The sequence below is a fragment of the Gilbertella persicaria genome (assembly GCF_025201335.1).
Source record: "Gilbertella persicaria strain CBS 190.32 chromosome Unknown B0P05scaffold_26, whole genome shotgun sequence".
NCBI lineage: Eukaryota > Fungi > Mucoromycota > Mucoromycetes > Mucorales > Choanephoraceae > Gilbertella > Gilbertella persicaria.
The window spans coordinates 299,447-324,537 of record NW_026251987.1 but is presented as its reverse complement, the minus strand read 5'-3'; the positions used below and the strand labels follow the sequence as shown (position 1 = coordinate 324,537).

The 25,091-nt window shown below is 37.0% G+C and overlaps 11 protein-coding genes across 11 annotated transcripts; 5 read left to right on the top strand and 6 right to left on the bottom strand.

Moving 5' to 3' along the window:
* The first annotated feature begins 647 nt into the window (after positions 1–647).
* Positions 648–2,623, top strand: B0P05DRAFT_546999 (Alpha/Beta hydrolase protein). The gene is made up of 2 exons (XM_051578828.1): positions 648–1,177; positions 1,228–2,623. The coding sequence occupies exons 1-2, from the start codon at positions 667–669 to the stop codon at positions 2,565–2,567; spliced, it is 1,851 nt and encodes a 616-aa protein (XP_051433743.1). The 5' UTR covers positions 648–666; the 3' UTR covers positions 2,568–2,623.
* On the bottom strand, positions 2,624–5,457 carry B0P05DRAFT_512365 (uncharacterized protein). The gene is made up of 11 exons (XM_051575638.1): positions 5,381–5,457; positions 5,125–5,327; positions 5,009–5,061; positions 4,674–4,954; positions 4,595–4,623; positions 4,404–4,461; positions 3,939–4,362; positions 3,800–3,888; positions 3,268–3,755; positions 2,955–3,219; positions 2,624–2,884 (listed from the first exon to the last, which is right to left on the bottom strand). Exons 2-11 carry the CDS (start codon positions 5,322–5,324, stop codon positions 2,750–2,752), a joined length of 2,022 nt encoding a protein of 673 aa, XP_051433742.1. The 5' UTR covers positions 5,325–5,327; positions 5,381–5,457; the 3' UTR covers positions 2,624–2,749.
* A 1,040-nt stretch (positions 5,458–6,497) lies between these two features.
* Positions 6,498–7,645, top strand: B0P05DRAFT_579997 (guanine nucleotide-binding protein subunit beta; the record flags this gene model as incomplete). The annotated part of the gene is made up of 3 exons (XM_051581983.1): positions 6,498–6,615; positions 6,665–7,142; positions 7,189–7,645. The coding sequence occupies 3 exons, from the start codon at positions 6,498–6,500 to the stop codon at positions 7,643–7,645; spliced, it is 1,053 nt and encodes a 350-aa protein (XP_051433741.1).
* A 129-nt stretch (positions 7,646–7,774) lies between these two features.
* B0P05DRAFT_588346 (uncharacterized protein) lies at positions 7,775–8,337 on the bottom strand (the record flags this gene model as incomplete). The annotated part of the gene is made up of 2 exons (XM_051582653.1): positions 7,775–7,822; positions 7,885–8,337. The coding sequence occupies 2 exons, from the start codon at positions 8,335–8,337 to the stop codon at positions 7,775–7,777; spliced, it is 501 nt and encodes a 166-aa protein (XP_051433740.1).
* Positions 8,338–8,491: 154 nt separating this feature from the next.
* B0P05DRAFT_148141 (uncharacterized protein) lies at positions 8,492–9,322 on the bottom strand. Its single transcript, XM_051573075.1, has one exon. The coding sequence runs from the start codon at positions 9,109–9,111 to the stop codon at positions 8,647–8,649; it is 465 nt and encodes a 154-aa protein (XP_051433739.1). The 5' UTR covers positions 9,112–9,322; the 3' UTR covers positions 8,492–8,646.
* Positions 9,312–9,737, bottom strand: B0P05DRAFT_472460 (acyl CoA binding protein-domain-containing protein; the record flags this gene model as incomplete). The annotated part of the gene is made up of 3 exons (XM_051574681.1): positions 9,312–9,447; positions 9,488–9,573; positions 9,627–9,737. 3 exons carry the CDS (start codon positions 9,735–9,737, stop codon positions 9,312–9,314), a joined length of 333 nt encoding a protein of 110 aa, XP_051433738.1.
* Positions 9,738–10,970: 1,233 nt separating this feature from the next.
* B0P05DRAFT_454424 (uncharacterized protein) lies at positions 10,971–13,416 on the top strand (the record flags this gene model as incomplete). Its single annotated transcript, XM_051573921.1, has 3 exons — positions 10,971–11,323; positions 11,379–11,431; positions 11,480–13,416. Coding segments are annotated over 3 exons (2,343 nt in total), but the record flags the coding sequence as incomplete, so codon positions are not given.
* An 814-nt stretch (positions 13,417–14,230) lies between these two features.
* Positions 14,231–19,600, top strand: B0P05DRAFT_579996 (uncharacterized protein; the record flags this gene model as incomplete). Its single annotated transcript, XM_051581982.1, has 9 exons — positions 14,231–14,282; positions 14,423–14,826; positions 14,875–15,343; positions 15,391–15,676; positions 15,727–16,631; positions 16,681–18,554; positions 18,599–18,722; positions 18,772–18,929; positions 18,977–19,600. 9 exons carry the CDS (start codon positions 14,231–14,233, stop codon positions 19,598–19,600), a joined length of 4,896 nt encoding a protein of 1,631 aa, XP_051433736.1.
* A 590-nt stretch (positions 19,601–20,190) lies between these two features.
* On the bottom strand, positions 20,191–20,429 carry B0P05DRAFT_472403 (small subunit of serine palmitoyltransferase-like protein; the record flags this gene model as incomplete). Its single annotated transcript, XM_051574677.1, has 2 exons — positions 20,191–20,285; positions 20,333–20,429. 2 exons carry the CDS (start codon positions 20,427–20,429, stop codon positions 20,191–20,193), a joined length of 192 nt encoding a protein of 63 aa, XP_051433735.1.
* On the bottom strand, positions 20,406–21,140 carry B0P05DRAFT_546944 (uncharacterized protein). Its single transcript, XM_051578827.1, has 2 exons — positions 20,717–21,140; positions 20,406–20,669 (listed from the first exon to the last, which is right to left on the bottom strand). The coding sequence occupies exons 1-2, from the start codon at positions 20,949–20,951 to the stop codon at positions 20,551–20,553; spliced, it is 354 nt and encodes a 117-aa protein (XP_051433734.1). The 5' UTR covers positions 20,952–21,140; the 3' UTR covers positions 20,406–20,550.
* Positions 21,141–21,604: 464 nt separating this feature from the next.
* B0P05DRAFT_546934 (uncharacterized protein) lies at positions 21,605–24,911 on the top strand. The gene is made up of 9 exons (XM_051578826.1): positions 21,605–21,826; positions 21,933–22,275; positions 22,332–22,468; positions 22,524–22,961; positions 23,005–23,075; positions 23,129–23,321; positions 23,395–23,590; positions 23,643–24,338; positions 24,387–24,911. Exons 1-9 carry the CDS (start codon positions 21,701–21,703, stop codon positions 24,611–24,613), a joined length of 2,427 nt encoding a protein of 808 aa, XP_051433733.1. The 5' UTR covers positions 21,605–21,700; the 3' UTR covers positions 24,614–24,911.
* The last annotated feature ends 180 nt before the right edge of the window (positions 24,912–25,091 follow it).

Sequence of the window (25,091 nt, the reverse complement as noted above, 5' to 3'; positions counted from 1 at the left end):
TGAGTGCTTAAACTTGTCAATATCTTCATTCTTCGTCCATAAATAACACACTTGATAGTAATCGGGAAAAAGGAAATTCACTTTGTATTTTTCAGTAACGAAGGATATGCTAACCATGGTCCTTTTTTATGCTTGCCCATGACTCCGAGTTTTAATCATTTATTTGGTTCATCTTTCATGCCAAACATGTTCATACTAATCGGATTTATTAGAGTGATAACATCTCTAACTTTATATGATATCCATGCTCATGCCTGTTTGTAGGCACTATATGACATTTGCCGTCTCACAACTTGGTAAGACTATCCTTGACGTGTTTGTCGCTGAGCAATGCTTCGCGCTTTTTAATGTGGTAGTTTATAGAGCATTAAAGTTGCCCCATTGATTACTTGGTTCATCGTTATAAAATATTATTGTTATGCTTGACACCAATGCTTAACTTTATTTAGTCAAGCTTTTCGATTTCTGAATGATATAAATTATTTTCATTTTGTTTCGCTGATTGAACAAGATAAGTTCGGACTAAAGTTGTTCCAACACAACATTTTGCCTACTGTCGTATATCATCAAATTTGACCCCAAATGATCAATTTGCGCGACATAAATAAACCCAAGCCAAATACGTAAAAACGATTACATTTCTCCTTTTTTTCTTTTAGCTATTTAATGACCTTTACAGTCTTATCTGAACTTTCTCAGAAGATGAAGCATTCTAAGACAAACCATCATTTACATGATATAGGGCAAGAACAAATGAATGACGAAGAACAAGACGAACAAGATTTCTTGACAAACAGAAGCTATACACAGAAACATCTCGATGAAATCCTAGGCAAGAAACAGGAAACAAGAAAAACTGAGCAAGAATCGCCAAAGCCCCAAAACTTTGCAGAACGGATCATGTTGTGGCTTTATCAACTCCAAAAGAGCACTAGTAAGCATTATCGGCCTAGTGGGTATTGGCGGTATGTTGTAGGAGTATACCAGAACCTTTTCCTGATGTTTTACTTCAACTGGACTTCCATCTTTACTGCTCCACTGAGTGCATTTGCATTTATCTTCACATATCCCATTATTTCTGTCGCATTATTTGCTTTTGAAATTGGACTCAAAATTTTCATGGAGCTACTGGGTGGTCAAAAACTAGTTGATTGCATGAGTAGAGACTTTGGATCAAGTAACATAAACCATAATTTAATTTCAAGCTAACAAAGTAATCTTGTTTAGGCTTTAGCATCATCAATTGGGGAGCGCCTGAATTACTGCTTTCTTCAGAGTCAGCCAATTTAGTAAGAGCAACATTACCTGCACTTGGAAAATCGGGATCAGAAACCACTCGATTAGACACAAATGACGAACAACGTCATCGAACATTCGACATATCCATCGCTGAGACAATGACCATCCTTGGATCGCTTGTATACGAACGGCAAGACAAGAAAATTACTCAAGCTTATACTCTTTTTTCTGACTATAATCAAAACGAACGTAACCTTTCCAATCCAGAAAAGAAATATCAAGAAATTCAGCATGAAATGAAGCGACTTGTTTGGGAATCAGAAAAACCGATACGCCAAATTGCCCGTCGTTATGGACTCCATTTTGCTGGCGTAACTGATCTCAAGTCGTTAGGCGAAACATTCTGTGGCCTGTTTTGGCCAATCAAAAGCGATGATCCTTTCATTGTTGTCGCCTTTAAGGGTACCACACCCACAAACTATAGCGAGTTCTTAGTTGATGCTACTTTACAACGTACAGATGCAAGAAGCTATTTGTTTGGTTCCGCACACGAAGGATTCTATAGCAGCTTATTTCCTACACATTTAGACATGGACAGTAGAGACCCTTATTACGCTATTCAGAGTGCTATTCGAGAAAAAGCGATTCAGCTCCAAAAAGAATCCAATAACCCTTCAAAGCCTGTACAGTTGTGGGTAGCAGGTCATTCTTTAGGTGCTGCTATTGGTTCCCTGTTGTTCGCAAGATGGCTCAAGTGCCCTGAAGACATCGCTCCTTTTTGTGAATTGCGTGACGCTTATGTGATTGGCACACCTGCTGTAGGAGATAATGATTTTGCTTCTATGTTTGCCTCCTTTTCTAATTTACCCTTGTCAAGAACTTGTACTTTATGGCGTATTATTAATAAGTCCGATGTGATATGCAGAATCCCACCTGGCTATAACAGTATGACAGTCGGTCACTATGTAGCAAGCACCGATTTCTTCAATTACTCTCATGTAGGCCATGCAGTTCAAATCACCCATCCTATCCTAAGCGTCAAGCCCTTGAAAATATACCCATCAAGCTATCAATCCAATCTGACAGTAGACATCATTGCCTCTGCAAATAGCTGCAAGGTAAACAGACCGGCTGTTTTCCAAAAGCCCAAGCTAGACATTTACAGTTATCCTTGGTGGTTTAGACCTCTTTTAAAGAGGTATGATAATCCTATCTGTTTATTGGAATCTTTTTACCCTTTCTTCATCAGAGATCATATACCTATTCACTATTTTGAAGGCCTAGAACGTGCACGTTCTTATTACCAAGACGATACCAAGCATGTGTAACCGATAAAATTAAAAGTTTGTTGTGGTATTTTTATTATTAAACTAGAAAGCAAAAGGTATATATTTATATATTATAAAAAAAAAGAATGAGTTAATCAACGCTCTTCCTGTAACGTCAAACAAAATTGTGCGTGTTGGAGGGGGGAATATGTAATTGGTAAATAGTGAATTGAGGGATTAGCCTACAGACTGGCAGCAGCCTTGTCAACTTGAACCTTTAATGCATCCTTATTAAACATAATCTTGGCCAATTCTTCTAATTCAATTGTATCTAATAAGCGAATTGTAATTTTTGGTGCATGCCTGACTCCAGTGGCCTATATACATATATGTCAGTAAGAATGTCATATATATATATATATATATATATATATGCTGTATTTTTACCTTGACCAAAGGGAACAATTGATCGCCCAAGAGTTGTTTCTTTTCATGGACAAGTTTTCCTTCAAATGAACTCAATAAAGCCTTAATCTCTGCAGCCTTGGACGAGTCTACAGAAGGAGGTGCAACAATGGGTATAGCTTTTGATTTGCGTGGAGGCACAATGACTATGTCTTCAGTATGTTGGTAGCTCATAGGAGGAGTAATAGACTTTTTTTTGGGGGGAGATGTAGGAGGACTGACTGTGGCACCCTTAGGTACAAATACTCTATGAATTTCATAAATATCTATGTCATCTGTACCTGCGATCGCTTACCTTGGCTTAATCTCAGCGACTTTATAGTCTCGCTTCTTTTCTGTAGTAAGAATAATCTCTTGTTCACCTTCGTCTTCTTCACAAATCTCAAGTGCTTCAGCAGCAGCATTGATTTTATCTTTGAGAAAATCAGAGTTAAATAAGCAAAGCGATCGTTCTTTTCTTTTGAGTGTTAAGAGCATATCGACAATATCATGAAGTTCTCTTCCATATGAGCCACATTGCTTGACTGCTTCTGTCATACGCTGACGTTGAACTTGTGCACTTGACTCAGTCATGATAGAGTTGACAGATTCCAAAGATCCTTTGCGTCGAAGTGTGCGAATAGATTCTTCTTCAATCTTTTCCTCTTCTCTCTTTTTGTATAAATGAGATGGTACAGGTTGTATGCTAGCTCCTGAAGCAAGTGAAGCTAATGATGGACGAGAAGCAAATGGGGGCGAACTGCGAATGGGTGGAGGATTGAATGTGTTTTCGACAACAGAAAGCTAATGAGAGTAAGTTGCTATTATCAAGTACCTGGCTACTATACCTTTCTTTGCATGGGCGCACCAACAGAAAGGTCCTTCATATTGATAGCTAAATGTTCAACATGGTCAATTCCAAGTGTATTCATAGAACCTATAATATAGAAAAATGAGCTTTCATTTTGATAGCTTTTTTTTCTTTACTCTCATGAGGATGTCTTGTCTCAAAATAGGGAGTTGTAGCATAATCGATAGGAGCGCTAGGAGGAGGAGAATGGAAAGAAGAGGTTGTAGTAGAAGAAGACTTTTCTTGTCTAGGCTTCTTGGGTTCATGGTAAGCAATGATCATTGGTTTTGTACGGAACTGATATCCGTTCATTTCTTGAAGAGCCAAAGCAGCTTCTTCAGGCTTTCCAAAGCTTACAAAACCATAACCCTTGGAGAGTCCGTTTTGTGGATTGCTCATGACTCTTGCAGATACAATGCGACCAAATTTACGGAAAAGATTGAACAAGTCGGTATTATCCACGGTTGGGTCGAGATTTTTGACATATAAGTTCATAATATCAACATAGCCTGTTCCTCCTCCCATTCCTCCTTCTTTATTTTCTGCTGAAGCATGTTGGTTCTAAACAGAGTAAGAATAGTAATTTCAAAAATATGACTTACGTTATTTCCTTGATAGCGACCAGATACAAAATTGTTCATTACAAGTGAAGTGATTTGACTAGAATAAGAAAAAGAAATAAGGAAAGAAAAAGAATAAATAAAAAAGAAGAAAAAGGAACCAAAACAAAAAGTTTTTTTTTTTTATAGTAGAGCCCCAAAAACACTCCGTTTGAAAATCACTTTCTACTTACATGACATTACCATCCATCACCTTGCCATTCTAGACAATAGTGAGTAACAAACCCACGAATTTTTGAGTTGTTCACTTACCAATTCATTTACAGCTGCGTCTGAATCAGTTTTACTAAAGAACTGAATAAGTGCTTTTCCTCTATGAGCACCATCTTCTGTAATCGTTTTACAAATATTGAGGGGACCAAAAGGGCGAAATATGTCATACAGAGTATTATGATCAATTCTGGAAGGTAAGTGTCTTACTTCCAAAATTAAGCCTTCGGGTTGAGGCTCATTTGAATCACTCGATAGCTTGAATTTCAAGACTGTCTGGTTGGCAAACATATAACCATTAAAAAGTGAATACACTCTATCAGCTAATAATCCAGCGTACATCAGTACATCTTGTGCTCAATGTCCTTGTCACTTACCAATTTTGGAATCCGGGAAGCTTAAATATCCGCCACCTCGTTCTCTCTTGATTCTTTTTGTTGTGGTGAAAGAACACGTTTTTAGATTTGGGGGAAAAACAAGCTCTAAGACTTACTGTGCTAGTTTATAGTCTTGTAGTAGATTATGTATATCATAGTCAACAAGACGGTCCTCTTTATCTTCAAAGAAGAGGTCTTTTGACACAAAAGACAAGTCATGGTTAGCTGTTATATCTTGATAGCTACTAGGCGAACGAGTAACTGAGACTGATTTACTACGGGGTGGAAGTTTGATAATAGGTTTTACGGTCGTCATTTCCTTTTTAAAGAATTTATCTGTAAATAAAAAAGGGGAAGAAAAGGGGTACTTACTATTTCTTCTTAAAATAAAAAGTCCAGACACAGCAAAGAAAGAAAAGAGAGAAGAGAAAAGAAGAAGAAAAAAGAGCAAAGAAAAGAGGAAAAGAGGGGAAAATATTTAAAGGTAAAACGTAGCATCCCTCTTTTTTTTTTTTTTGTTTGTTGCTGCAGTCTTTTTTTTTTGTGCCATAATGAGTTTGAAAACATACATAGCACAATAATAAAGTCGAAATAGGCTTTTTTAGGCAAGTTAGACCGTGAACTTAGTGTTGTCTATTTTGTTTTCATTACATATAATAATAGATACTGCTGTCAATATGTCAAGTATGCTGTATTCTAAATGAACAATTAAGGAAGACTTCTAAGAAGGGTATTTCTTTTAAGCATGTGAAACGCTTGTAGATCGAAAAAAAAATGTTGCATTTAATCGACCATCCAATCGTTTGTTGTGTATTCAATCTTGCCACGTTTCTATAGCACCTTAACGCAGTATGGTGGAACATGCTCACTTAATTTCTGCTTCTAAACGTTTATTTACAGAAAATGAAACAATAGGTTTGCTGTATACTATAAATAGTCATTCTCTTGAACGTGGTAACTGTCAATAATGACAAAGAGGAGTGTGGGGGTAAAAGACCGAGCTGTTCAAAAAAGTCTATTTTGTTTCTTTGTCTCTTTTCTTTCTTTCAAAGAAATAGAAACTACCTACCGTTTTTTTCTTTGCTAGTTATTGCTTACTCACCAAACGCTTCAAAAAAATGTAATTTGTTCATAAATATTGTGCTCGAAAAAGAAGTAACATAGCGTAGCACAAAAATTACAGCCCATCAAAAGAACGTATCACTTTTATATCTGGTTTTTAAACTAGCATGGACTGATACAGGTTTTTGAGTCTTTTTTTTTTGTACCTGTGTAACAAGTTAAACAGCTCTGTAACTTGTAATATGGAACCTTGAAAAGGCAATTTAATATAGTAGCCTTCACTCCTTAAAAGAAAAAATCAACTCTTTGAACTCTCTCCCTTTCCCCCCTTCAACACCCCCTTTATTTTTTGTAATGTTGTTCTTGTGCATCTCTATTTTTTCTTCTTTTTCTCTTTTCTTTTTTTTTTCTCTCACAAATCTAAAAAATGCCAAACACAGTTCATGAAAGCGATATTCCTGATAGAATTGCAGCAGCCAGAAGAGAAGCAGAGGCATTAAAAGAACGTATCAAACAGCGTAAAGAAGCGCTAGCAGATTCAACATGTAAGGTCCCAATCAACGTCATATGTTTTGATCTAATATCCTATGATAGTACAGGAAATGGCTAAAGACATTGGTGCCTTACCTCGTGTTGTCATGAAAGCAAGACGTACACTAAAAGGCCATTTAGCTAAAATCTATTCCATGCATTGGGCTTCTGATAAACGACATCTTGTGTCTGCTTCACAAGATGGTAAACTCATTGTATGGGATGCATTTTCAACAAATAAAGTGCATGCCATCCCACTGCGATCCTCATGGGTGATGACATGCGCCTATGCTCCTTCAGGCAATTTTGTTGCCTGTGGTGGTCTCGATAATATCTGTTCCATCTATAATCTTAGGACCCGTGATGGACCTATTCGCCCTTCTCGTGAACTGTCAGCACATAATGGATATTTGAGTTGCTGTCGATTTATCAATGACCGTCAGATATTAACAGCCTCTGGAGACATGACCTGTATGCTGTGGGATATCGATGCAGGTGTCAAGGCAGAAGAGTTCGCTGATCATACAGGCGATGTCATGAGGTATTAGAAAGAAACATGCCTTTAATACAACTAACAAACAAATTAGTCTTTCTTTAGGCCCTAACCCCAACGTGTTTGTCACAGGTGCTTGTGATTCCACTGCCAAAGTGTGGGACATTCGTACTAAGAAATGTGTCCAGACTTTTGTGGGCCATGAATCTGATATCAATGCAGTCCAGTTCTTCCCTGATGGTAATTCATTTGCAACAGGCTCAGATGATGCTACCTGTCGATTGTTTGACTTGAGAGCAGACTGTGAACTAAGTGTGTATTCGCGTGAGTCCATCTTGTGTGGAATTACCTCAATCGGGTTTTCCCCTTCTGGACGTTTGTTGTTTGGTGGTTACGATGATTACAATTGTAATGTGTGGGATACACTGAAATGTGAACATGTTGGTGTGTTATCTGCACACGATAATAGAGTTTCTTGTCTTGGTATTGCTGGTGATGGTATGGCTTTGTGTACCGGTAGTTGGGACTCTACCCTCAAGGTTTGGGCTTAGTACATGTCTCCTTTTTTGTGTGTATCACCTTTCTCCTTTCTTTTTTCCTTTATACATAATTGTACAGTAAAGCTCTTTTCCTTTCTATTATTATCGAATATTTATTATAAACATGTAAGGGTATATCACTTATGTCGCTTGATTGAATGCCCAAAGACCCTTGTAACGAAATTTGACCTGTCATTCAGTAACGATAATGAATGCCTCCTTTCTTCAAAGTGCATCAGGTGTTCGTGAACTGTATGCGATGAAGCTCTTCTTTGTAAATGAGGTGGTGGTGATAACATGAATAGTGATGATGATGGTGGTGACGGTGACACAAAAGAATAAGAAGAAGAGCATGAAGATGAAAGAGAAGGCTGGTCTTGTAATGCGGTTACGCGTCTTAAAGATAGGAGAAGAGGGTCTTGAAACTGCTTTAAATGCCTGTATTCCTTGTTTACTCTATCCAATTCTTTGGTGAGTTTGCGCATGTTTTGAGGATGATCTATATAATTCTTATCGTCTGCCAAGAAGGATTGTCGTTGCAACATCAATTTGTGCTGTGTACGACTGAGTTCTGTGGAATATCGTTTCTTGATTGACTCTAAAAACGGATCAATCTGTACTGTATTAGCATGGGCTGTATATGATGTAAGTTGAGTGCTGGCTAATGGTGATTTTGAGTGGATATAAGGCTTTAGTAGTTCCATAAGTATATATAAAAGAAAGAAGAGAAGAACAATGCCATGTAGGGGCTAAATAATAATAACAATAGGCTCCTACTTCACATGATAAATTTTCTCTCCTTTTATTATTATTGTTATCTTTTTCGAAGTTTGAGCTTTTGCCAAAATGTTTGAATAAACCCAAGAATTGCGTGTGCCACAGGGCTTTGATTCTGGTACAGCACAAGTATCAAGACAGAGGCTGTCAACAAGTTCATAACAGCGTGTTTCATAGCAGCCTATAGAAAATACAAGAAGCACAATAGACAAAAAAAAAAAGAATAAGGATTTTTATTATTTAAATATAAATTGATAGACGTTCTCCCTTTTCCAGCAGCTTACCTTAAATACCCATTTCCAGCCATCTTCATCAGATACCAAAGGTTTGCTTTTATTCCTCTTATTGATTTGATCTCCATCCATTAATTCTTTTCTTAAGCCATCAATACGTTCACTTAAAATGTCAATTTCATGCTGTAAGACATCCAGTGCTCTTTTAGTTGCTGGACCCAAGACAGACAATTGCTGTTGTTTAGCTGTTATGGACGAAGATGCGCTCAAGGGTGTATGACCACTGCCTAGAGAAGGATTCTCTACTCTGTATTGGCGGACAGAAGGATGTAATACCCATGGATTCATACTACTGCTATCATCATCATATCTGTGGCGTGCTATAGTTGAAGCAACAGAGATTGGTCTTTTGTGCGTACTTGCAGAAGAGTAAGACAATCGTCTTAGTTCTGTGGGTGCGGTCATCATTGTCTGAGATGATGCTCTACTAGAGGATCTTATATGCTTTCGTATAGGCTCTGATTTTTGTATTTCATTCAAGTAATCTCTTTCTTCTTCATCTATACTCGATTCTTCATCATCGCTTTCTTCCTCACTTGAATTGTCGGAGGAAGCAGCAGCAAATGATTGAATGATCTGCTGTGCTTGTGCTCTACCTGCAGGCTTCTTTAACGCCTAGTCGTGATAAATACATAAAATACATCTAAATATTTACATACTTCTTTAGCTACTTGTAAAAGCATTTGAACATAACGATGTTTTGCCTCTAACTCACTCATGCCTTCTAATTTTTTCCATGCATCCCTAACAAGTCTAAATATAAGCCAGTTACACTTTCTATTACCATTTTGATCTTCCAACAACATCAAATATACCAGGCCTTGGAGTATTTATATCACCTTGAGAAGCTTGTTTATAAAGAGAATAAAGCTAAAGGAGATGAGATGGAGAAGTGAAAAAAGAAAATAAAATAAACTATGTACTTGTAGCTTTTGTTCTTTTGTTGGTTGTACGTTGGAAGAAATAGGCAAGTGTTGAACAATAAATAAGGCTTTATTGTATTGTTGGTTTATATGTCTATGAGAATGTATCATGGTAAAGACAGAAGAAGAAAAACAAGGAATGCTGACAATCAAAATTTAGCTCTCATTTTCCAATGAAATCATTGTTAAATGTATGTAATATTTACTTGTCTCATGACTTGCCTTCAAGGTATTAAACAGATAAAATAAAGTCTTTGTCTAGTTCAATATAACAGCGCAAAGTCCCTGATTAGACGTTCTTTTGTGCAAGAAGAAAACAATGAAATACACAAGTCCGATTATTTACAAAGTGATGTTTTGAATGATTTACTAGTTGTCCAAACAATTCAGGGAGGCACTGGAGACTATTAATATTCGAGCAAATGCTAAATAAGTTAAGCATTCTTGAGGGAAGCATTAAGACCATTCTTTTTCACGACATTCTTTCAGCAATATATATATATATATATATATATCTTTAACATCTAGCCGCTCAGCAGATGCTATAGAACAAAGTACAAGAAGGGCATTTGAATGGTTTAATTTTTATGTCATAAAAATAGATTTGGCAGATTTTTGATGTACAAAACAGACATTTAAGAGCGTTTGTTTTCGCCTTGCACAAGATATTATTAATATGTGATCGATATCTCTTATGAGAAAACAGGTTTCACTTTGTGATAGACAATATTACATTTGTATTGGCTAGGTTCTGTATTACTTTTACAGAATAATTGCCCTTTTCTTTTTTTTCGTTTTGATGACTCAATTTATGACAGACAAGCAATTCTTATTTGCTCAACCAGATGAAAAAGGATTCGCATTGTTACCAATAAAGAAAAGGTTCGAGGCAAATCATTCTTATGGCGTGTAGTCTCGGATTTTAAAACATCAAGCCTTTTCCTTTTCATACAAAAACTTTGTGGTAATTACTAACACGAAGTAATTTGAATTTTTAGCTTGATGCTTACAATGATAAGCCTATAAAACAAATTGAAGCTATATTTTTTTTTAATGATAGGTCATCATACAACAAATTTATCGTCACATCATTTATTTAATATTTGCATGAAAAAACACTGTCTTGAATGCTAAATAGACTAGTGTCAACTATAAAAGGAAATCAAGTTTACGTTCTATGATAATGATGATGCTATGACAAAATAAAACTATTAAATCATCATTAGATTCACAAAAGAGAAAAAAAAGTGTATATAAAAGCATAAAAACTATCTTTTCTTGATATCTTCATCTTTATACAAAATGAATCCTACAAACAAGACACATCCTACTACTGACCCTACTATGACAACACACCAACAAAACAAACCTTTGAGTGAGGTCGATCCTAAAGCTGCCAAGCAAAGGGCTGCTGAAAACAAATTGCAGCTACTTAGCACATTACAAATCTTGAAGAAAGAAGGAAAGATGCCTCACAATGAACAACTTCTTGATCTCTTGGAACGATTAAAGACAAATCAAATTATTTCTTCAAGAGAACATATGATGTCAGACGAAGGAAAGCGTCTCTTTAACGACTTCCGTGATTTGATCTCTACAATTGAAAAAGCTTTGCAAGTCAAGAACAAAGAAGAATTATTCCAATCTCTTGTTTATCACCTTCACTGCATGGAATCTCCTCTTAACAAAGGTAATGTGTACATAGGTCTAAATTGTATCTTTACTCATGTATTATATAATAGATCATGTCAGTCAATCTGTTAAATCTCAAGATACAGGTGCCGCTCAAGAAGATGGAAGAAAAGGTAAATACTTTATTGTATTTATTGTCAATCATTAACCCTGCTTCATAGCTTCTGATGCATTATACAAGATTGGTAAACTCTTGCTTGTTAACAATGAATTCCGTTCTCTCTTGGGTGAGTTGGTTGATATCTCTCAAGACCTCTTTAACAGTGTCACTGGTAAGATGGGTGACTCTATCCAACAAGCTGGTTCCAATCTTCAAGGCAACCAATCCTCAGACAGATCTGGCAAGCACCTTGTCGATTCTGCCCTTGATACTGTTCTCCAAAAGGGTGACCAGATGCACGACCGTGAACACAAGCGTAATTCTCTTCATGACCAAGAACCTCATCTTGTCAATGCAAGCAAAGATGATCCCAGACATCAAGGCCTCTTAAATACTGGTGACTCTGTTCACCCTAGTGTCATTCCTGGTGGCTTCCCTACTGCTAACAAGAACACTGCTCCTGGTACAACTGAACACTATAATTTACCCGAAGGTGCTCTTGACACTAACGATGTTCCTGGTAATCAAAGACGTTACCAAGAAAAGATGCGTAACGAAATGCAATCTCACAAGAACTATGCTCAAGAAGAAATCAACAAGAAGTTTCCTAAAGAAAAGCAAGATGAACTCCTTGAACGTCTCAAGTTTACTCTGGCTGAAGTCCAAAAGCATCCTGAATATCAAGAAGCCATTAACACTCTTGTTCACTTGGTCAAGTCCTGGTCTTCTCGTTTGAGCAAAGTCACTCAAGATGTTACCAGCAAGGCCAAGGCCAATGACAAGCCTGAACAAATGAGTTACAGAGAACGCGCCGAAAAGGAACTCAAGACTATCATTGAAACCTGGGCTCAAGACTACTCTATTGACCCTCTCCTCCATGGCGTTCAAGATGTAATGCAAGATGTGCAAAATGATGATCACCTCAAGAAGTACTACCGCTCTGTTATCCAATATGCTGATCGTTTGATGAGAGAAGCTGGTTATGCTGCTCAAGATCGTTCTACTGAGGATGGTAAGCGTATTATGGAAGAAGGCAAGCACATTGTCAAAGGAAGATACAAGGATCATCTCGATAACCTGTCCAGTGAAGCTCGCAGAATTATGCACTTGATGGCTGAAGATGACATCTCTAAGGAACTCAACCACCGTATCACTACTATTCACCGACACATGTGGATGGACGAAGAAGGAAACCCTGCTTTCAAGCCTCAACTCTTGAACGACTTCAAGTTGACATTGCTCCCTGCCTTCATTGATGAAATCAAATACATTCCTGTTCCCCGTATTGAATACAGTGACAACCAATTCGATGTTGCCGTAGATAATCTTATCATCTCTGGTGATACCCTTTTGCCCAACGTATTTGAGACCAAGGTCGAGAGTTTTAGTAGTTTCAGTCTTAGATCTTCTGAAACCGCCCCCAAGCCAAGCAGACAGAGTTTATTTGTACGCATGAGCGAAATCCAAGCTGATATTGATGACGTTGTATTCTTCTACAAGAAGAAGAGTGGTTTCCCCAAGATTAGTGATCGTGGTGTTGCTTCTATCTCTGTGGATGGTAAAGGTATTACTCTTACTCTTCGCGTCAACAGTGTCAGCGACAACCCAGCCAAGACATTCAAGGTTGCTCACTGCAAGTGTAATGTCGATAATCTCAAGGTCAAGATCAATGATAGCAAACATGATATACTCTACAAGGCACTTCGTCCCATCCTCATTGGTCAAATCCGTAAACAAATTGCTCGTAGTATTGAAAATAAGGCGATTGAGATACTTAACCAAGCCGACCAAAAGCTGACCAACTCTATTGTCAACATGAACCAAAACCTTCAAAACAAGGCTTACCAAGCTCTTCCTGAAGAAGAAAGAGCTCGTCAACCCCCACCTAACGTCTCTCAAGCCCGCCCTCGTCCAGGTTTGATGTCTACTTTGGCTTCTCTTATGAACCGCAACATCAAGTCTCGTGTCCAAAGACGCAATGATATGAAACGTTCTGATCGTAGCTCTCGTAGCTCTCGTAGCTCTCGTCGTTCTTCTCGATTCTCTTCTTCTGGTGATAAACAAGAGACTTTTGCTCCTGCTTCTAGCGGCAACTTTGATAACTTGCAACAAGAGTACCCTCCTTCCAATGTTGGCAAAGCGGCTACTGATCGTCACAACTCTATTGCCAGCCCTCCTTTGTCTCCTACCAAGAAGCACGCTAATGTTGATCCTAACTTTAAATTGGCCACTGATTTGTCTCATGCTCAAGAAGAACATGCCAGAACTCAACTCTCTCAACAGCAAATCTAATCTTGTTCCATTTCTATGCTAGCTCAATAATACATAATATTTTTACTCTATTCTATGTTTATAAATAATAAATATCACCTATATGTTATACATTTATTTTACTCTAAGAACTATATCTCGAAGCGAAATTCCAAACTATAAAGGCACCTTTCTTGTGATATTTGTAAGTTTCCATGACATACCTTTTATACTATTGAACACAGTCAAACGTGCATTTTATTGCAATAAGAGGCAATAACCATGATGTTGTAATTGAATAAACTACCTCAAAAACATCTCTAATGTATATTTCTTTTATTGTTCTGCATACACTGTTAGATGCGTCTTAAAAACATGCAGAACTTTATGATAATTTATTGTAAGCTATCGTGCTTTACTAAACCGAGAGGAAATGAATAAGTTCGAACAGAGTAATTTTTCTGCTAGAAATCTTTTGAGTTTAAATTGTTTTGAAGTACTACTGCGTCGTGTTTTTTTTCTTTTCCTTTTTTTTCTTTTTTTTTTTTTGCTATCATTGAAAATGGGCAAACCTACTAAACCTAGAGTTAAAGGCAATATGAAGCCTGCCAGTAGTAGGTTGGTATCATATGAATCATATTCTCTTTCCTTTTTCTTATATTATTTCCTGATAGTCGTGCTGCCGAATTCGCTGGTTCGGGTAACGCCTTGAGTTTTGACAACCTCGGTGGTTTTGCTCAATTTGTTGGAGCAGGAGCCAACCCTACAGCCAATCCGATCATACATTCACGCCCCACTACTCCTAGTGATACATCAAGCACAGACAGTTTAGACCCTGAGCTTGTTGTGATCCTTAAAAAAATCTCGAAACGCGATTCAGTCACTAAATTAAAAGCACTCGAGGAACTTGACAGTTATTTAAAGATCAACAAGGAAGTGATTGGACGCATTTTGAATAATTGGGCCATTATGTACAGTAAACTCGTTTTGGAAGTTGATCGTCGTGTTCGTTTAGCAGCAAATCAAGTACACGCGTTGATTACAGCAGATGCAAAAAAGAAACTTGCACCTCTTTTAAAAGAGTTTATTGGACCTTGGCTATTAGCCATGCATGATCAAAGTAAAGATGTGGCCAAGGTGGCACAACATGCATTTGAGGTGAGTACCTGCATAAATAAACCTATTGTACTCAATGTATAAAATAAGGGTGTTTTTGCACAAGACAAAAGATTAGGCGTTATTTCATTCTGTCAGAAGGAAATCTTGGATTATACAGCAGATATGTTATTATACAAAACAGCAGAAACATTGAGTGATTCTAGATATGTGTCTAAAGAAGACATGTATGCCAAGTATGCGCGTGTTGTATCATCCAGTTACCAAATTCTTTGTTACTTAATCACCAACTTACCATTGGAAGAACGCAATACATGCCAAGCTGAATACAATCTTATTCTGGATGATAGCACTATGTGGAAAAAGTTCTTGGCACATGATAATGCTCTGGTTCGCAAGGCATTATACATGTTTATGAAGATACTTTTGTTGAATTGGGTTGACATGGTTGAATCAAGATTGGACTTAATTTGTCCTCACTTCTATCCCTGTGTGTTCACTGAGAAAGATGCTTCCACTCATTCAGACATGTGGGATACATTGTTGTTAATGACAAAGAGTAAGCTATACACACAGACACAAAAGGCGATCTCTAACCCTCTATAGAACTGCCTAATTCCTGGATCATCATTGGCAAAAAGAAGCCAGCATTGCCTAAATTGTATAACTTCCTTAGATCAGGACTAAATGGTTCTACAAGTATTGCTTACCCAAGTATGCTTGCATTATTAGCCAACCTCCCTCAAGAACTTAGGAATGCACCTAATTTCTATAAGGATGTGTTTGATAACTTTTGGAAGGGCTTATCCAGTGAGCATATTGACAAGTCTAATTCGCATATTCTTTTAAATGCTTATGCTGAATGTGTTGTTTATTTTGCCATCACTTTAAGGTAATTATATACTCCTTTTTACAATTCAGGTTTATAACTGTTTTAAATAGCAAATCCACCGATGAAGAAACCACGAAGATAGCCACGAGCCTAGTTGAACAAATCTTTTGGGGCTTGTTTGAAGTTTACTTTTTAAACTCACGCGACAAGACAATTAATGAGAAGCTAGAATTGAATGGTTATGCTATTCTCGCTAAACATTTGGTTGTATTGGCTTCTGTCGATAGTGTTAGGGGCTGTTTAAATACCTTCTATACCAATCTAGATGGTTTGTTAGTACAAACAGTAGTAGACTGTAGTTCTATTATCACTCGCGCACCACTTGATATGGACACATTTTGTCAAAAGACAAGTCATTTCTTGACGGCTATTTCACATGAAATTTCTCAAAATGACAAAAGCAAGCTTACTCATTTACAGTCTTACACATTGGATTTAGCCAAACGTCTTTTATTGGCATCTATTGAATCCAGCTTGGTGCATAAAGATAAATCATTTGGCTTGCTCTTGTTGGCTAACCAGTTGCTGAGCACTTGGCCAGACCAAATTATCAACCATGACACAATGAAGCAACTTACACATACTACACAGCAACTTTTGCGTCTGTTTATAGATGTGCCTGATACCTCTATGGGTTCTTTGACGTCTTATTATATTACCTTTATCTCTCAACTAAAAGACAAGACAGAAGCACAAGTATTATGGAAAGCATGGATGCAACAATTGAATGATATGTTTAACACTTCTGGTTTGGAATTGCGCAGTGCGAATATATTGTTACTTGCCTTGGAACGCCTTTACAGTCAAAAGATTGTATTGGATGAAACATATCAGTGTGAAGCTTTAGATTCTGTCGTTAAGACATGTGCTCTTGTCAAGCTGAATCAAGTTGCTATCGTTGTACCTCGTCCTGTACTAGAAAAACTTGTTTCCTCAAGCTTAGTTTGTCAGTTCAGTAAGTTTATGCAGACAAAATGAAATGTATTTTAACTGTGATCATATAGTCTTGTCCGCAAATGCAACCAAGGAAATCTTTGAAAACCTGACAAACAATTTGATTGAATTCAACAAGCTTCAATATATTGAAAAGAATTCACATACATTACCAGAACCTTCTGTTCAAACTTTGAAGACTACTCTATCAACTCTTGTTATTCTGCAAAACGTATTTGTATCATGCAATAATTCTCAAACTATTCACAAAATCAAAGAGCTTGCCTGCGAAATTTTTGATGTTATGTTTGTTTCGAAAAAGACGATTTATGATAACGAGGAATTAGCAAAGGCAGAAGAAGACGAGCAGCTTTCCGTCAATATTGCTAGCCGTGCTTTAGCTACTTGGGGTTTAATCGATAAGAATATGACTAATGATTTGTTCGCCGCTGTCTTGGATCGTCTCAAGACGTCCATCATTGATATCCATTATTCAGCAAGTCCTTCAGATTCTGTGCGTCGAGCTAAAAAGTTACTTTCATCAAACCATCAAGCTTTTGCTGCACTTGTTGGTAATGAACAAGAGTGGAACAAGCTGGCTGCTGCACCACTAGGAAAGAACACCACGGATTATTTAGTTCTTGGTATTGTTGATCCTTTTGCCCGTGTATCTGTTGAACCTTTAGTCGACGATGTTGGCGAACTAATGCCTGTTGCTTATGATATCTATGGCCTTTCTTCCTTTGGTCGTTTAGTTTCTTTCTTTAGTGAATATTTATCAGAAGAATCGCATGTCAGATTTTTGCAGTCTGGATATGATTGGGTAATGCGTCAACTCGAGATAGCTGCCATTGCATGTCAACATGGACTGATTGTACCTGGACTATGCCGTGTGTATGACACGAGAGCTGTAGAAGGCATTCATGCGTTTGTAGACATGACACACCACACCGCCGAAAAATGGCTGGTATCTATTGCTTCTTCTATCAAGAGTGGCTCTGGATGGAATGATAGTTTGTTGCAGGCAGTTCAACAAAGAGAAACAAACTCTAGCGATCGTTTGATTTCTTTTATTTCTCAATTGATACTGTCTAAAGACGCATTATCTGCTCATCTTTTACAAAGTACACTTCAACGTATCTTGCTTTTACTTGATTGGCAAACTAAAGATGTAGAAAAATGGTTACCCTTAATCAAGGCAGATGCAAAAGAATTAAATTTGTTAACCAAGGTAGCTATCTTGAATGCATTCAAGGGTCATTTGAGTGGTACAGAAGCATACAAACACTACCAAAGTGAGTTAGCAAGCAGATTGTCTGGTATTTCCAGCTGGGAACAATTGGATTATGTCCCTGAAGAAGAGGGAGACATCAAGGAAAAGACGAATTACAGCGTGCTTGTTCTCTTGAATACATCCTCCCTCAAGTTTGGTGCTTTTGATATACCACGCCAAAGAATTATGTACTTGATTCAAGGCATTCGACCCTTGTTGACCAATGAAGATGATGAATTCAGTAATGATCAGCAAAAGGCTCGAGTACAGGCACAGTATGCCAATCTCTTGAAGCATTTGGCAGAATCTGTTCAAGACGTTGTGTCTGGTAGCCATTGGGACTTTTTCTTGCAATGCTGCTTTAAATGGATGGGTTATGCTGATACCACACAGCCTGAAGAACTCTTGGTTGTCCAAAATGCGCTTGATTTACTTAAAACATTATATGCATTAGCTGCAGATAATAACGAGGATATTCAAGACAGTCTGAAAGAACATGCTAGTCTTTTGAGCAAATCGCTTGTTCAATTGATGATCAAAGAAGAGGAATATCTACAACAAAAGAAAGATCAAGTCGGCAACAAGGCAAGATTGGTTTATCAGACTCTCTTGTCTGAATTGCTAGAAAACATTCCTGACAAGACATTGATTGATAGCGATTGCTTCTCTCATGTAAGTATTTAAAATGTTTTGGACAAATGTTAATTTATTTATAGTTGAATGCTTTGATCCAAACGCCCAACGACGTACTTCAAAAACGAGCATATAGTTTATTACAAAAATACGTTGCTCACCGAATTCAAGATTTATCCGTCAGACTTGAGTTTACAGAGGCCAGTGGTATATATTAGCACTACTTTATGAATTCTTTACTTACATTATAATATAGAAGTTAAAGTTGACATAGATGAAGCATTGCTTGATGTGCTTCTAAACCCACCAGATCTATCTAATTGGCAATTGATTGGACTGGAAGAGCAAGCATTGCATGAAACACTCGGTTACCTTTTGACATGGATGCTAATGTTTGATCATTTTACAGACATTGTAAGTACAGAACAACACAATCGATCATTCACTGATTTGTTCTGTAGACGTTTAAATTAAAGCAGGAATACACTGCTCAACTCAAAGAAAAGGAAGCTGTTTCTCATTTGATGGCTGTTCTTTGCAAGATATTGAGCGTTGGGCAGCAACAAGGCAGTAAACCTTTTGATTTGTCACCTTGGTCAGTTATTGAATATGATATCGACGGCTTTGATGCTACGCTAGAAATGAGTTTCATTATCTTGGCTTCTCATTTGTATTATCGGGCGCTCACCCATATTCCTTCTCTTGTCCGACTCTGGTGGATTGATTGCAAGCATCGCCAATTAACAATTGCTATTGAGAATTATACTGAAAAGCATTTTAGTCAACAATTGATCAACAATGAAATGGAATTAGTTAATCGTCCTGATATCAAGACGCAATTGGAAGATAATGAAGACAATGAATTTACTGTCAAGACATCCAAGGCGGCAAATGAAGTGACGGCAACTTATAGAGTTGATGAACAAAATATGCAAATTGCCATCAAATTACCAAGTAACTTTCCTTTGCGTCAAATTGATGTAGAAGGGGTACAAAAAGTGGGTGTCAATGACAAGCAATGGAGAGGTTGGATGTTTGCAGTGACTGCCGTGATTGGGTCACAAGTAAGTGGTTCATCAATTTGAATGAAACCTAAACATATCTTTTTTTCTTTCTCTAGAACGGCAACATTGTAGATGCTTTGACTGTATTTAAGCGTAATGTCAATCTTCACTTTAATGGTGTAGAAGATTGTACTATTTGTTATTCCATTATTAGTGTACAAGATAGATCAATACCCACCAAACAGTGTAGAACCTGTAAAAACAAATTTCATTCTAGCTGTCTGTACAAGGTAAGTTTGAAGTGCATTCAAGGTGATATAACTAAACTGTCACATTATAGTGGTTCCGATCCTCCAATTCAGCAAGTTGTCCTTTGTGTAGAACAGTATTTTAGTTTTTTTGGTTTTTTTTTTACCCTGAATTAAATGCCAAGTTCCGCTCGTGATAATACGCTAAAATGTCCCTGTAAAAAGTAACAAGAAGAAATAAAGGAAGGAGAAAAAAAGAGGGCGCCATTATTGTTGAACATAGTACAAGAAAAAAAACTTAAACTTTTATTCAAGCCTCATCCTCTTTATATTCTTTTCAAGGGGGGTGGGTGATTATCAATTGCAATGTTTACACAAACAAAAAAGGGAGGAAAAATATCTACAAGTGTTGCTTCAATTTGTTCATGATAAGCTAATAATTGCTGCTGAATAAAATGGCATAATAAAATGGTATGCTGTTGCAATTGAAACAGATAAAAGACACAATGCAAGTGAATCTAAGAATACTAGTAAGAATAACAAAAATATCCAAAAGTATGCTTACTAAACAAGACTTTCTCCCAAGGTTCCAACATGTAAAGAGCTGATTGCAATTCATATTGATACTTTTTTTTGGATAGATATCGACTAATGGCTGACATTTTCTAGCTGAATACAAGAAAAAAGAAAGAAAAAGAACAGGAAGAAAAAGCAGCTGTATCACACATAAAACATACATTTGCAGTGTTTATTTTCTAAGCAATTTTTTTTGTGACAATCAATTTAAGCTCTACCTTTTCCTTTTTCTTTTTTCGTAGTAGTAGGAGGTAGTGGGGCTTCTTCTTCCAAGGCGTCATCATCTAATAACTCTGGCTCTATAATGTTTACATTCTCCCATTGACCTAACAAACAAAAACAATGAGAAAACCTAAAGACAATTGCATCATACCTTCTTCTCGATCAAAATAAACAAAATAAACTACATCATTATTCTCTAAAACTTTAGGGTTCTCTAACAATGTATATTCGCCCTTGTTTTTTGCGTCAACAAATAGTCTCACTTCATCGCTTGTCTTCTTATTGTCTAACGCTTGACATAGCTTTGTTTTGACTTCTTCAAGTGAGTTGGTTGGTTCAACGCATAAAAATAAAATTGTTCTGGCTCTTTTAGCTCTGATATACATTACTGGCTTTGACTTTGGTGGACAGATACATATATATTAGCATCTTTTAAAATGTAATAGAGATAGATACCATGATAATAGTGTTATATATGCAGACAAAAAAAAGGAAAAGAGAAAGAAGAGAGAGGAATTATAAAACGAAACCGCGTATTCAATTTCGGCCAATTAGAGCAAAGTTAAGAAAAAAACTGCAGCAAAAAGAGGATCGTGCATAACCTCTAAAAGAAAACTTTCTGTATCTTTCATTGTTCTCTTAATTTTGCGATAAACAGGCTTAATGTTACATCGTTATGATATGTTATTTTAATATTTAATTTACCCTTGAGCCATTGTTCGTCATACATTAGCTAATTCTATCATGATAATTTACCTTTTACGCGTCAAAAATTCACTATGTTTATCGATTATAGTCCTCTCTCTGTATCTACAAGAGATTCCCGGGCGTCTATTTACAAGGAGATAATACTTTTGTTTACAAAAGCGGTGAAGAGCTAGGTGCTTTAGTCAGAAAATAAAATGATGTTACACTTATTTATTAAAATCAAAAACTCATCTACTCTTGATTGTAATACAAAGACTCCGCTAAATGAACCACCCCCTCCTTCTCCTTTATATTTCGCAATCTTTTTTACCTCTCTTTCTCTTCTTTTTCTCTTTCTTCAACATATACACTCTTTTTCTTTATTCTCTCTAGTAAATCTTACACACTCTTTTTTCTCCTTGACTATTGCTGTCATATTAATATTTAAATGTCCAATATTGTTTATGCTATTCATAATTTCGAGGCAGAAAATGAGGATGAAATCAACTTTTCTGTTGGTGAACCCATTACTGTCCTAGAAAAAGACGAAAAATACCTTGATGGTTGGTGGCAGGTAAGAGGATAGATCAACCAGCATAATTAAAAACTTGGATTTATTGTTTTATTTTAGGAGAATGAATATTAATTATAATGAAACTATAAATCTTTTTTATTTAAAGGGAATCAATGTGCATGGAGAGACAGGCCTCTTTCCAATGAATTACACCTCGGCGCAGAAGCCTCAGCAAGCTCAAGCTCAAGCTCAAGAGCAAGAACAGCCTGAACCAGAGCAACAAATGCTTCACCCTCATCAACAGCCATCCTATATGCCCAGCCCACACTTGTCTTTAAGATCATCTGGATCGACTATAGAGGAAGAAATTGATCAGGCTTTATCTCAACTACAAGTATCACCCAATCCTGGCAACATTCAGTCAATCAAAATTGAACTTTGGGATGTCGAGCAAGTAGCAACCTGGCTCCGGTCTGTTGGATTAGATTCAGTAGCAGAGAACTTTATTGGTACATCATCTTTCACACAAGCAGAGAGAAAAAAAGTACTAACACAATTTATATAGATCAAGAGATTACTGGTGACATCCTGTTGGATCTCAATATTGATACCTTGAAAGAGTTAGGCATCACTACTTTTGGAAAAAGATACAAGATTATGCAGGCCATTACCTCTCTGAAAGAAGAAGGATCATCTGTTGAGGTAAGAAATCATTTTTCATACATTCCATCTCATTTCTTCCTCCCCTTAAATGTAGATGAAACCCACTCCCAATGCATCTGTTTCTACCAGTGCTATCTCCCGACCTGCTAGTAGAAAATCAATTCCAACAAGCTTGAAGAGATCAAACTCGCAGTCAGGTTCTTCTTTGGACACTTCAGATGCACTTTATCAACATCCTCGAAAGGCACCTTTACCACCAGGTTTAGACAATGCTGACAATGTGTCTATGTACAGTCAACATTTGTCGCCACAGTCTCGACCTCAAAATGATATCTTGAGACCTATTTCCCCTCAAAGTTTGTCTTCATCAAGCGTTAGTCGATCCAACACTTTCAACACTGTTTCTTCCGGCGGTACCTTTAGAAGCAGAGAGCTTAGTCCTGATCCTAAAGGATTCAAGAGCCCTCGTCGAGTCTTGTCTCAAAAGAGTCAACAAAGTGTTGAGAAAGAAAACAACAATGATTGGATGATGGTAAGTCATGTTCTTTTTATGCATTTTTATTGACACTTGTTAGAATAATCCTCCTATGATGCCATCAAATACACCAACGCCTTCTACTTCAACTTCAACTTCAAAGCAGCCAATGTAAGTTTAAGGAGAAAAAAGAATGATTCTAAACACACCAATTTTTTCAATAGGCAAATTTCAACTGCTCACAAATTATCTGTATCACCTTTTGAGGAGCAAACACCTAGAACTTCTACTACAGAAGCTTTTCAAGCACCTGAACACGAAGGCTGGTTGCATAAGCAAAGCGATAAGTACAAGACCTGGAACAAGCGTTGGTTTGTACTCAAGGGTACTAACTTGTTCTACTTTAAAAGCCCCAAGGTAAAAAAAAAAAATGAGCGGAAGCACAAAAAAAGAGACTTAATTTAAACCATGTGGTCATTGCACATAATAGGACGTAAGAATGAAAGGTATTATCAATTTACGTGGCTACAAAATCATTGTGGATGAAACAATTCATGCGGGAAAGTATTGCTTTAAAGCACAACATGAACGTGAAAGAACGTTTTATTTTTACACCGACAGTGAGGAATCCATGCGTACATGGCTTAAAATGCTCATGAAAACCACCATTGCACGAGACTTTAGAGGTAAGAAATTGTTTGTTGTACATGCACACGCTGAACCATCGTTGTTATCCAGCACCTGTTATGTCATCCAATCAAATTTCTACTGTCCCACTCGATGTAGCACGTCGTATGCGCCCTCGTCCTCCTTCTGTCATCATGTACAAGAGTCAAAAACAGATGAAAGTCAATAATGATCCAAAGATGGGTATGCTGCCAGAAGTAGAAGAAGTAACCCAAACCCCACCTGAACTTTCTATGGAGGATCGTTCCATGAGTACACCTGTACCTTCTCGTGCTCAGATGTCCTATAAACAAACTCAGGAATCAGCCATTCATCCTGCTACTACTATTCCGGAGGCAGCACCCGAACTTCCCCAATACTATCCAAACTTTGATCCACCTGAGGCCATATTGAACGAAGAAGAAGATCTTATTGATCCTCAGCATCACAGCTTGCCTCTTGATAGCTCTCTTAGTATTACTTCCAGTATTTCAAACAACAGTGATGATGAATGGTCAACTGCACAATACCTTGATTGGGTCAATTCTTATCTTCCTGCTGGAAAGAAGGCTGTTGATTTGTCAAGCGCTTTCCGCAATGGCGATACACTGATTCAACTTTTAGAAGCTATTAGTGGAAAAGAAGTACGCCGTCCTCCTGTTCAAAAGGGTGGATCTATGAGTGCCATGATGCTTGACAATATTGTTGCAGCATTCAAGTTTATGGGCCGTGAAGGTGTTGAAGTAGATGGTCGTTATACACTCAAGGGTATATCAAATAATGAAATACCTTGTTGAATCTAACTGTTTTCTTTAGATGTCTTTAGCGGCAATGAAGCCAAGATTATTATCATGTTGCAAGCCATCAAAGTATGGGCAGATCAAAACTACCCAACGAATACCTCTTCAACTGAACACTATCAAGATGATATCACTATGTTACCCAGCAAAAAAGCAAGTACTTCCGTCTTGATTGATGAAAACAGCGGATGGAGAGGATCCGCCATGATGGACCAACGTCAAGACTATTCTCAAGAGTATTAGACTCTCTTTGTCACTCTTTTTCTTTCTCATATATACTTATCTACCTTTATCTTACTATTCTTACAATAACAATTTTGTACATGTCTATTGTCTTGTCAAAAGAACAATTTTGATTTCTGCTTTCCTTAAAAAACCATTCTTGTTCTTTTTCTTTTCCACTCTTTCAAAAAAGAAAAAAAATGACCCTTTCCTTCCCATTCATTCACTTTTTTATATTTTACAAAAGTCAATACTTCCTTATTACTCCCCACATATATTTTAGATACAAATTTGTTATGAATAAAATAAAATCAAACAGTTAAAAAACAAGAACATGATTAAGAAGAAAAAGATCAAACATTGTATTTTTATTTTGCAATCTTAAACTTGATATTTCTTATTGTCCTGAGTCCCTTAATATACTAAACGCTATTCCTATTATCTTTATAAAACCACTGTTATATTTTACTTCTATTGATTTAAACCAAAGTATTGACTG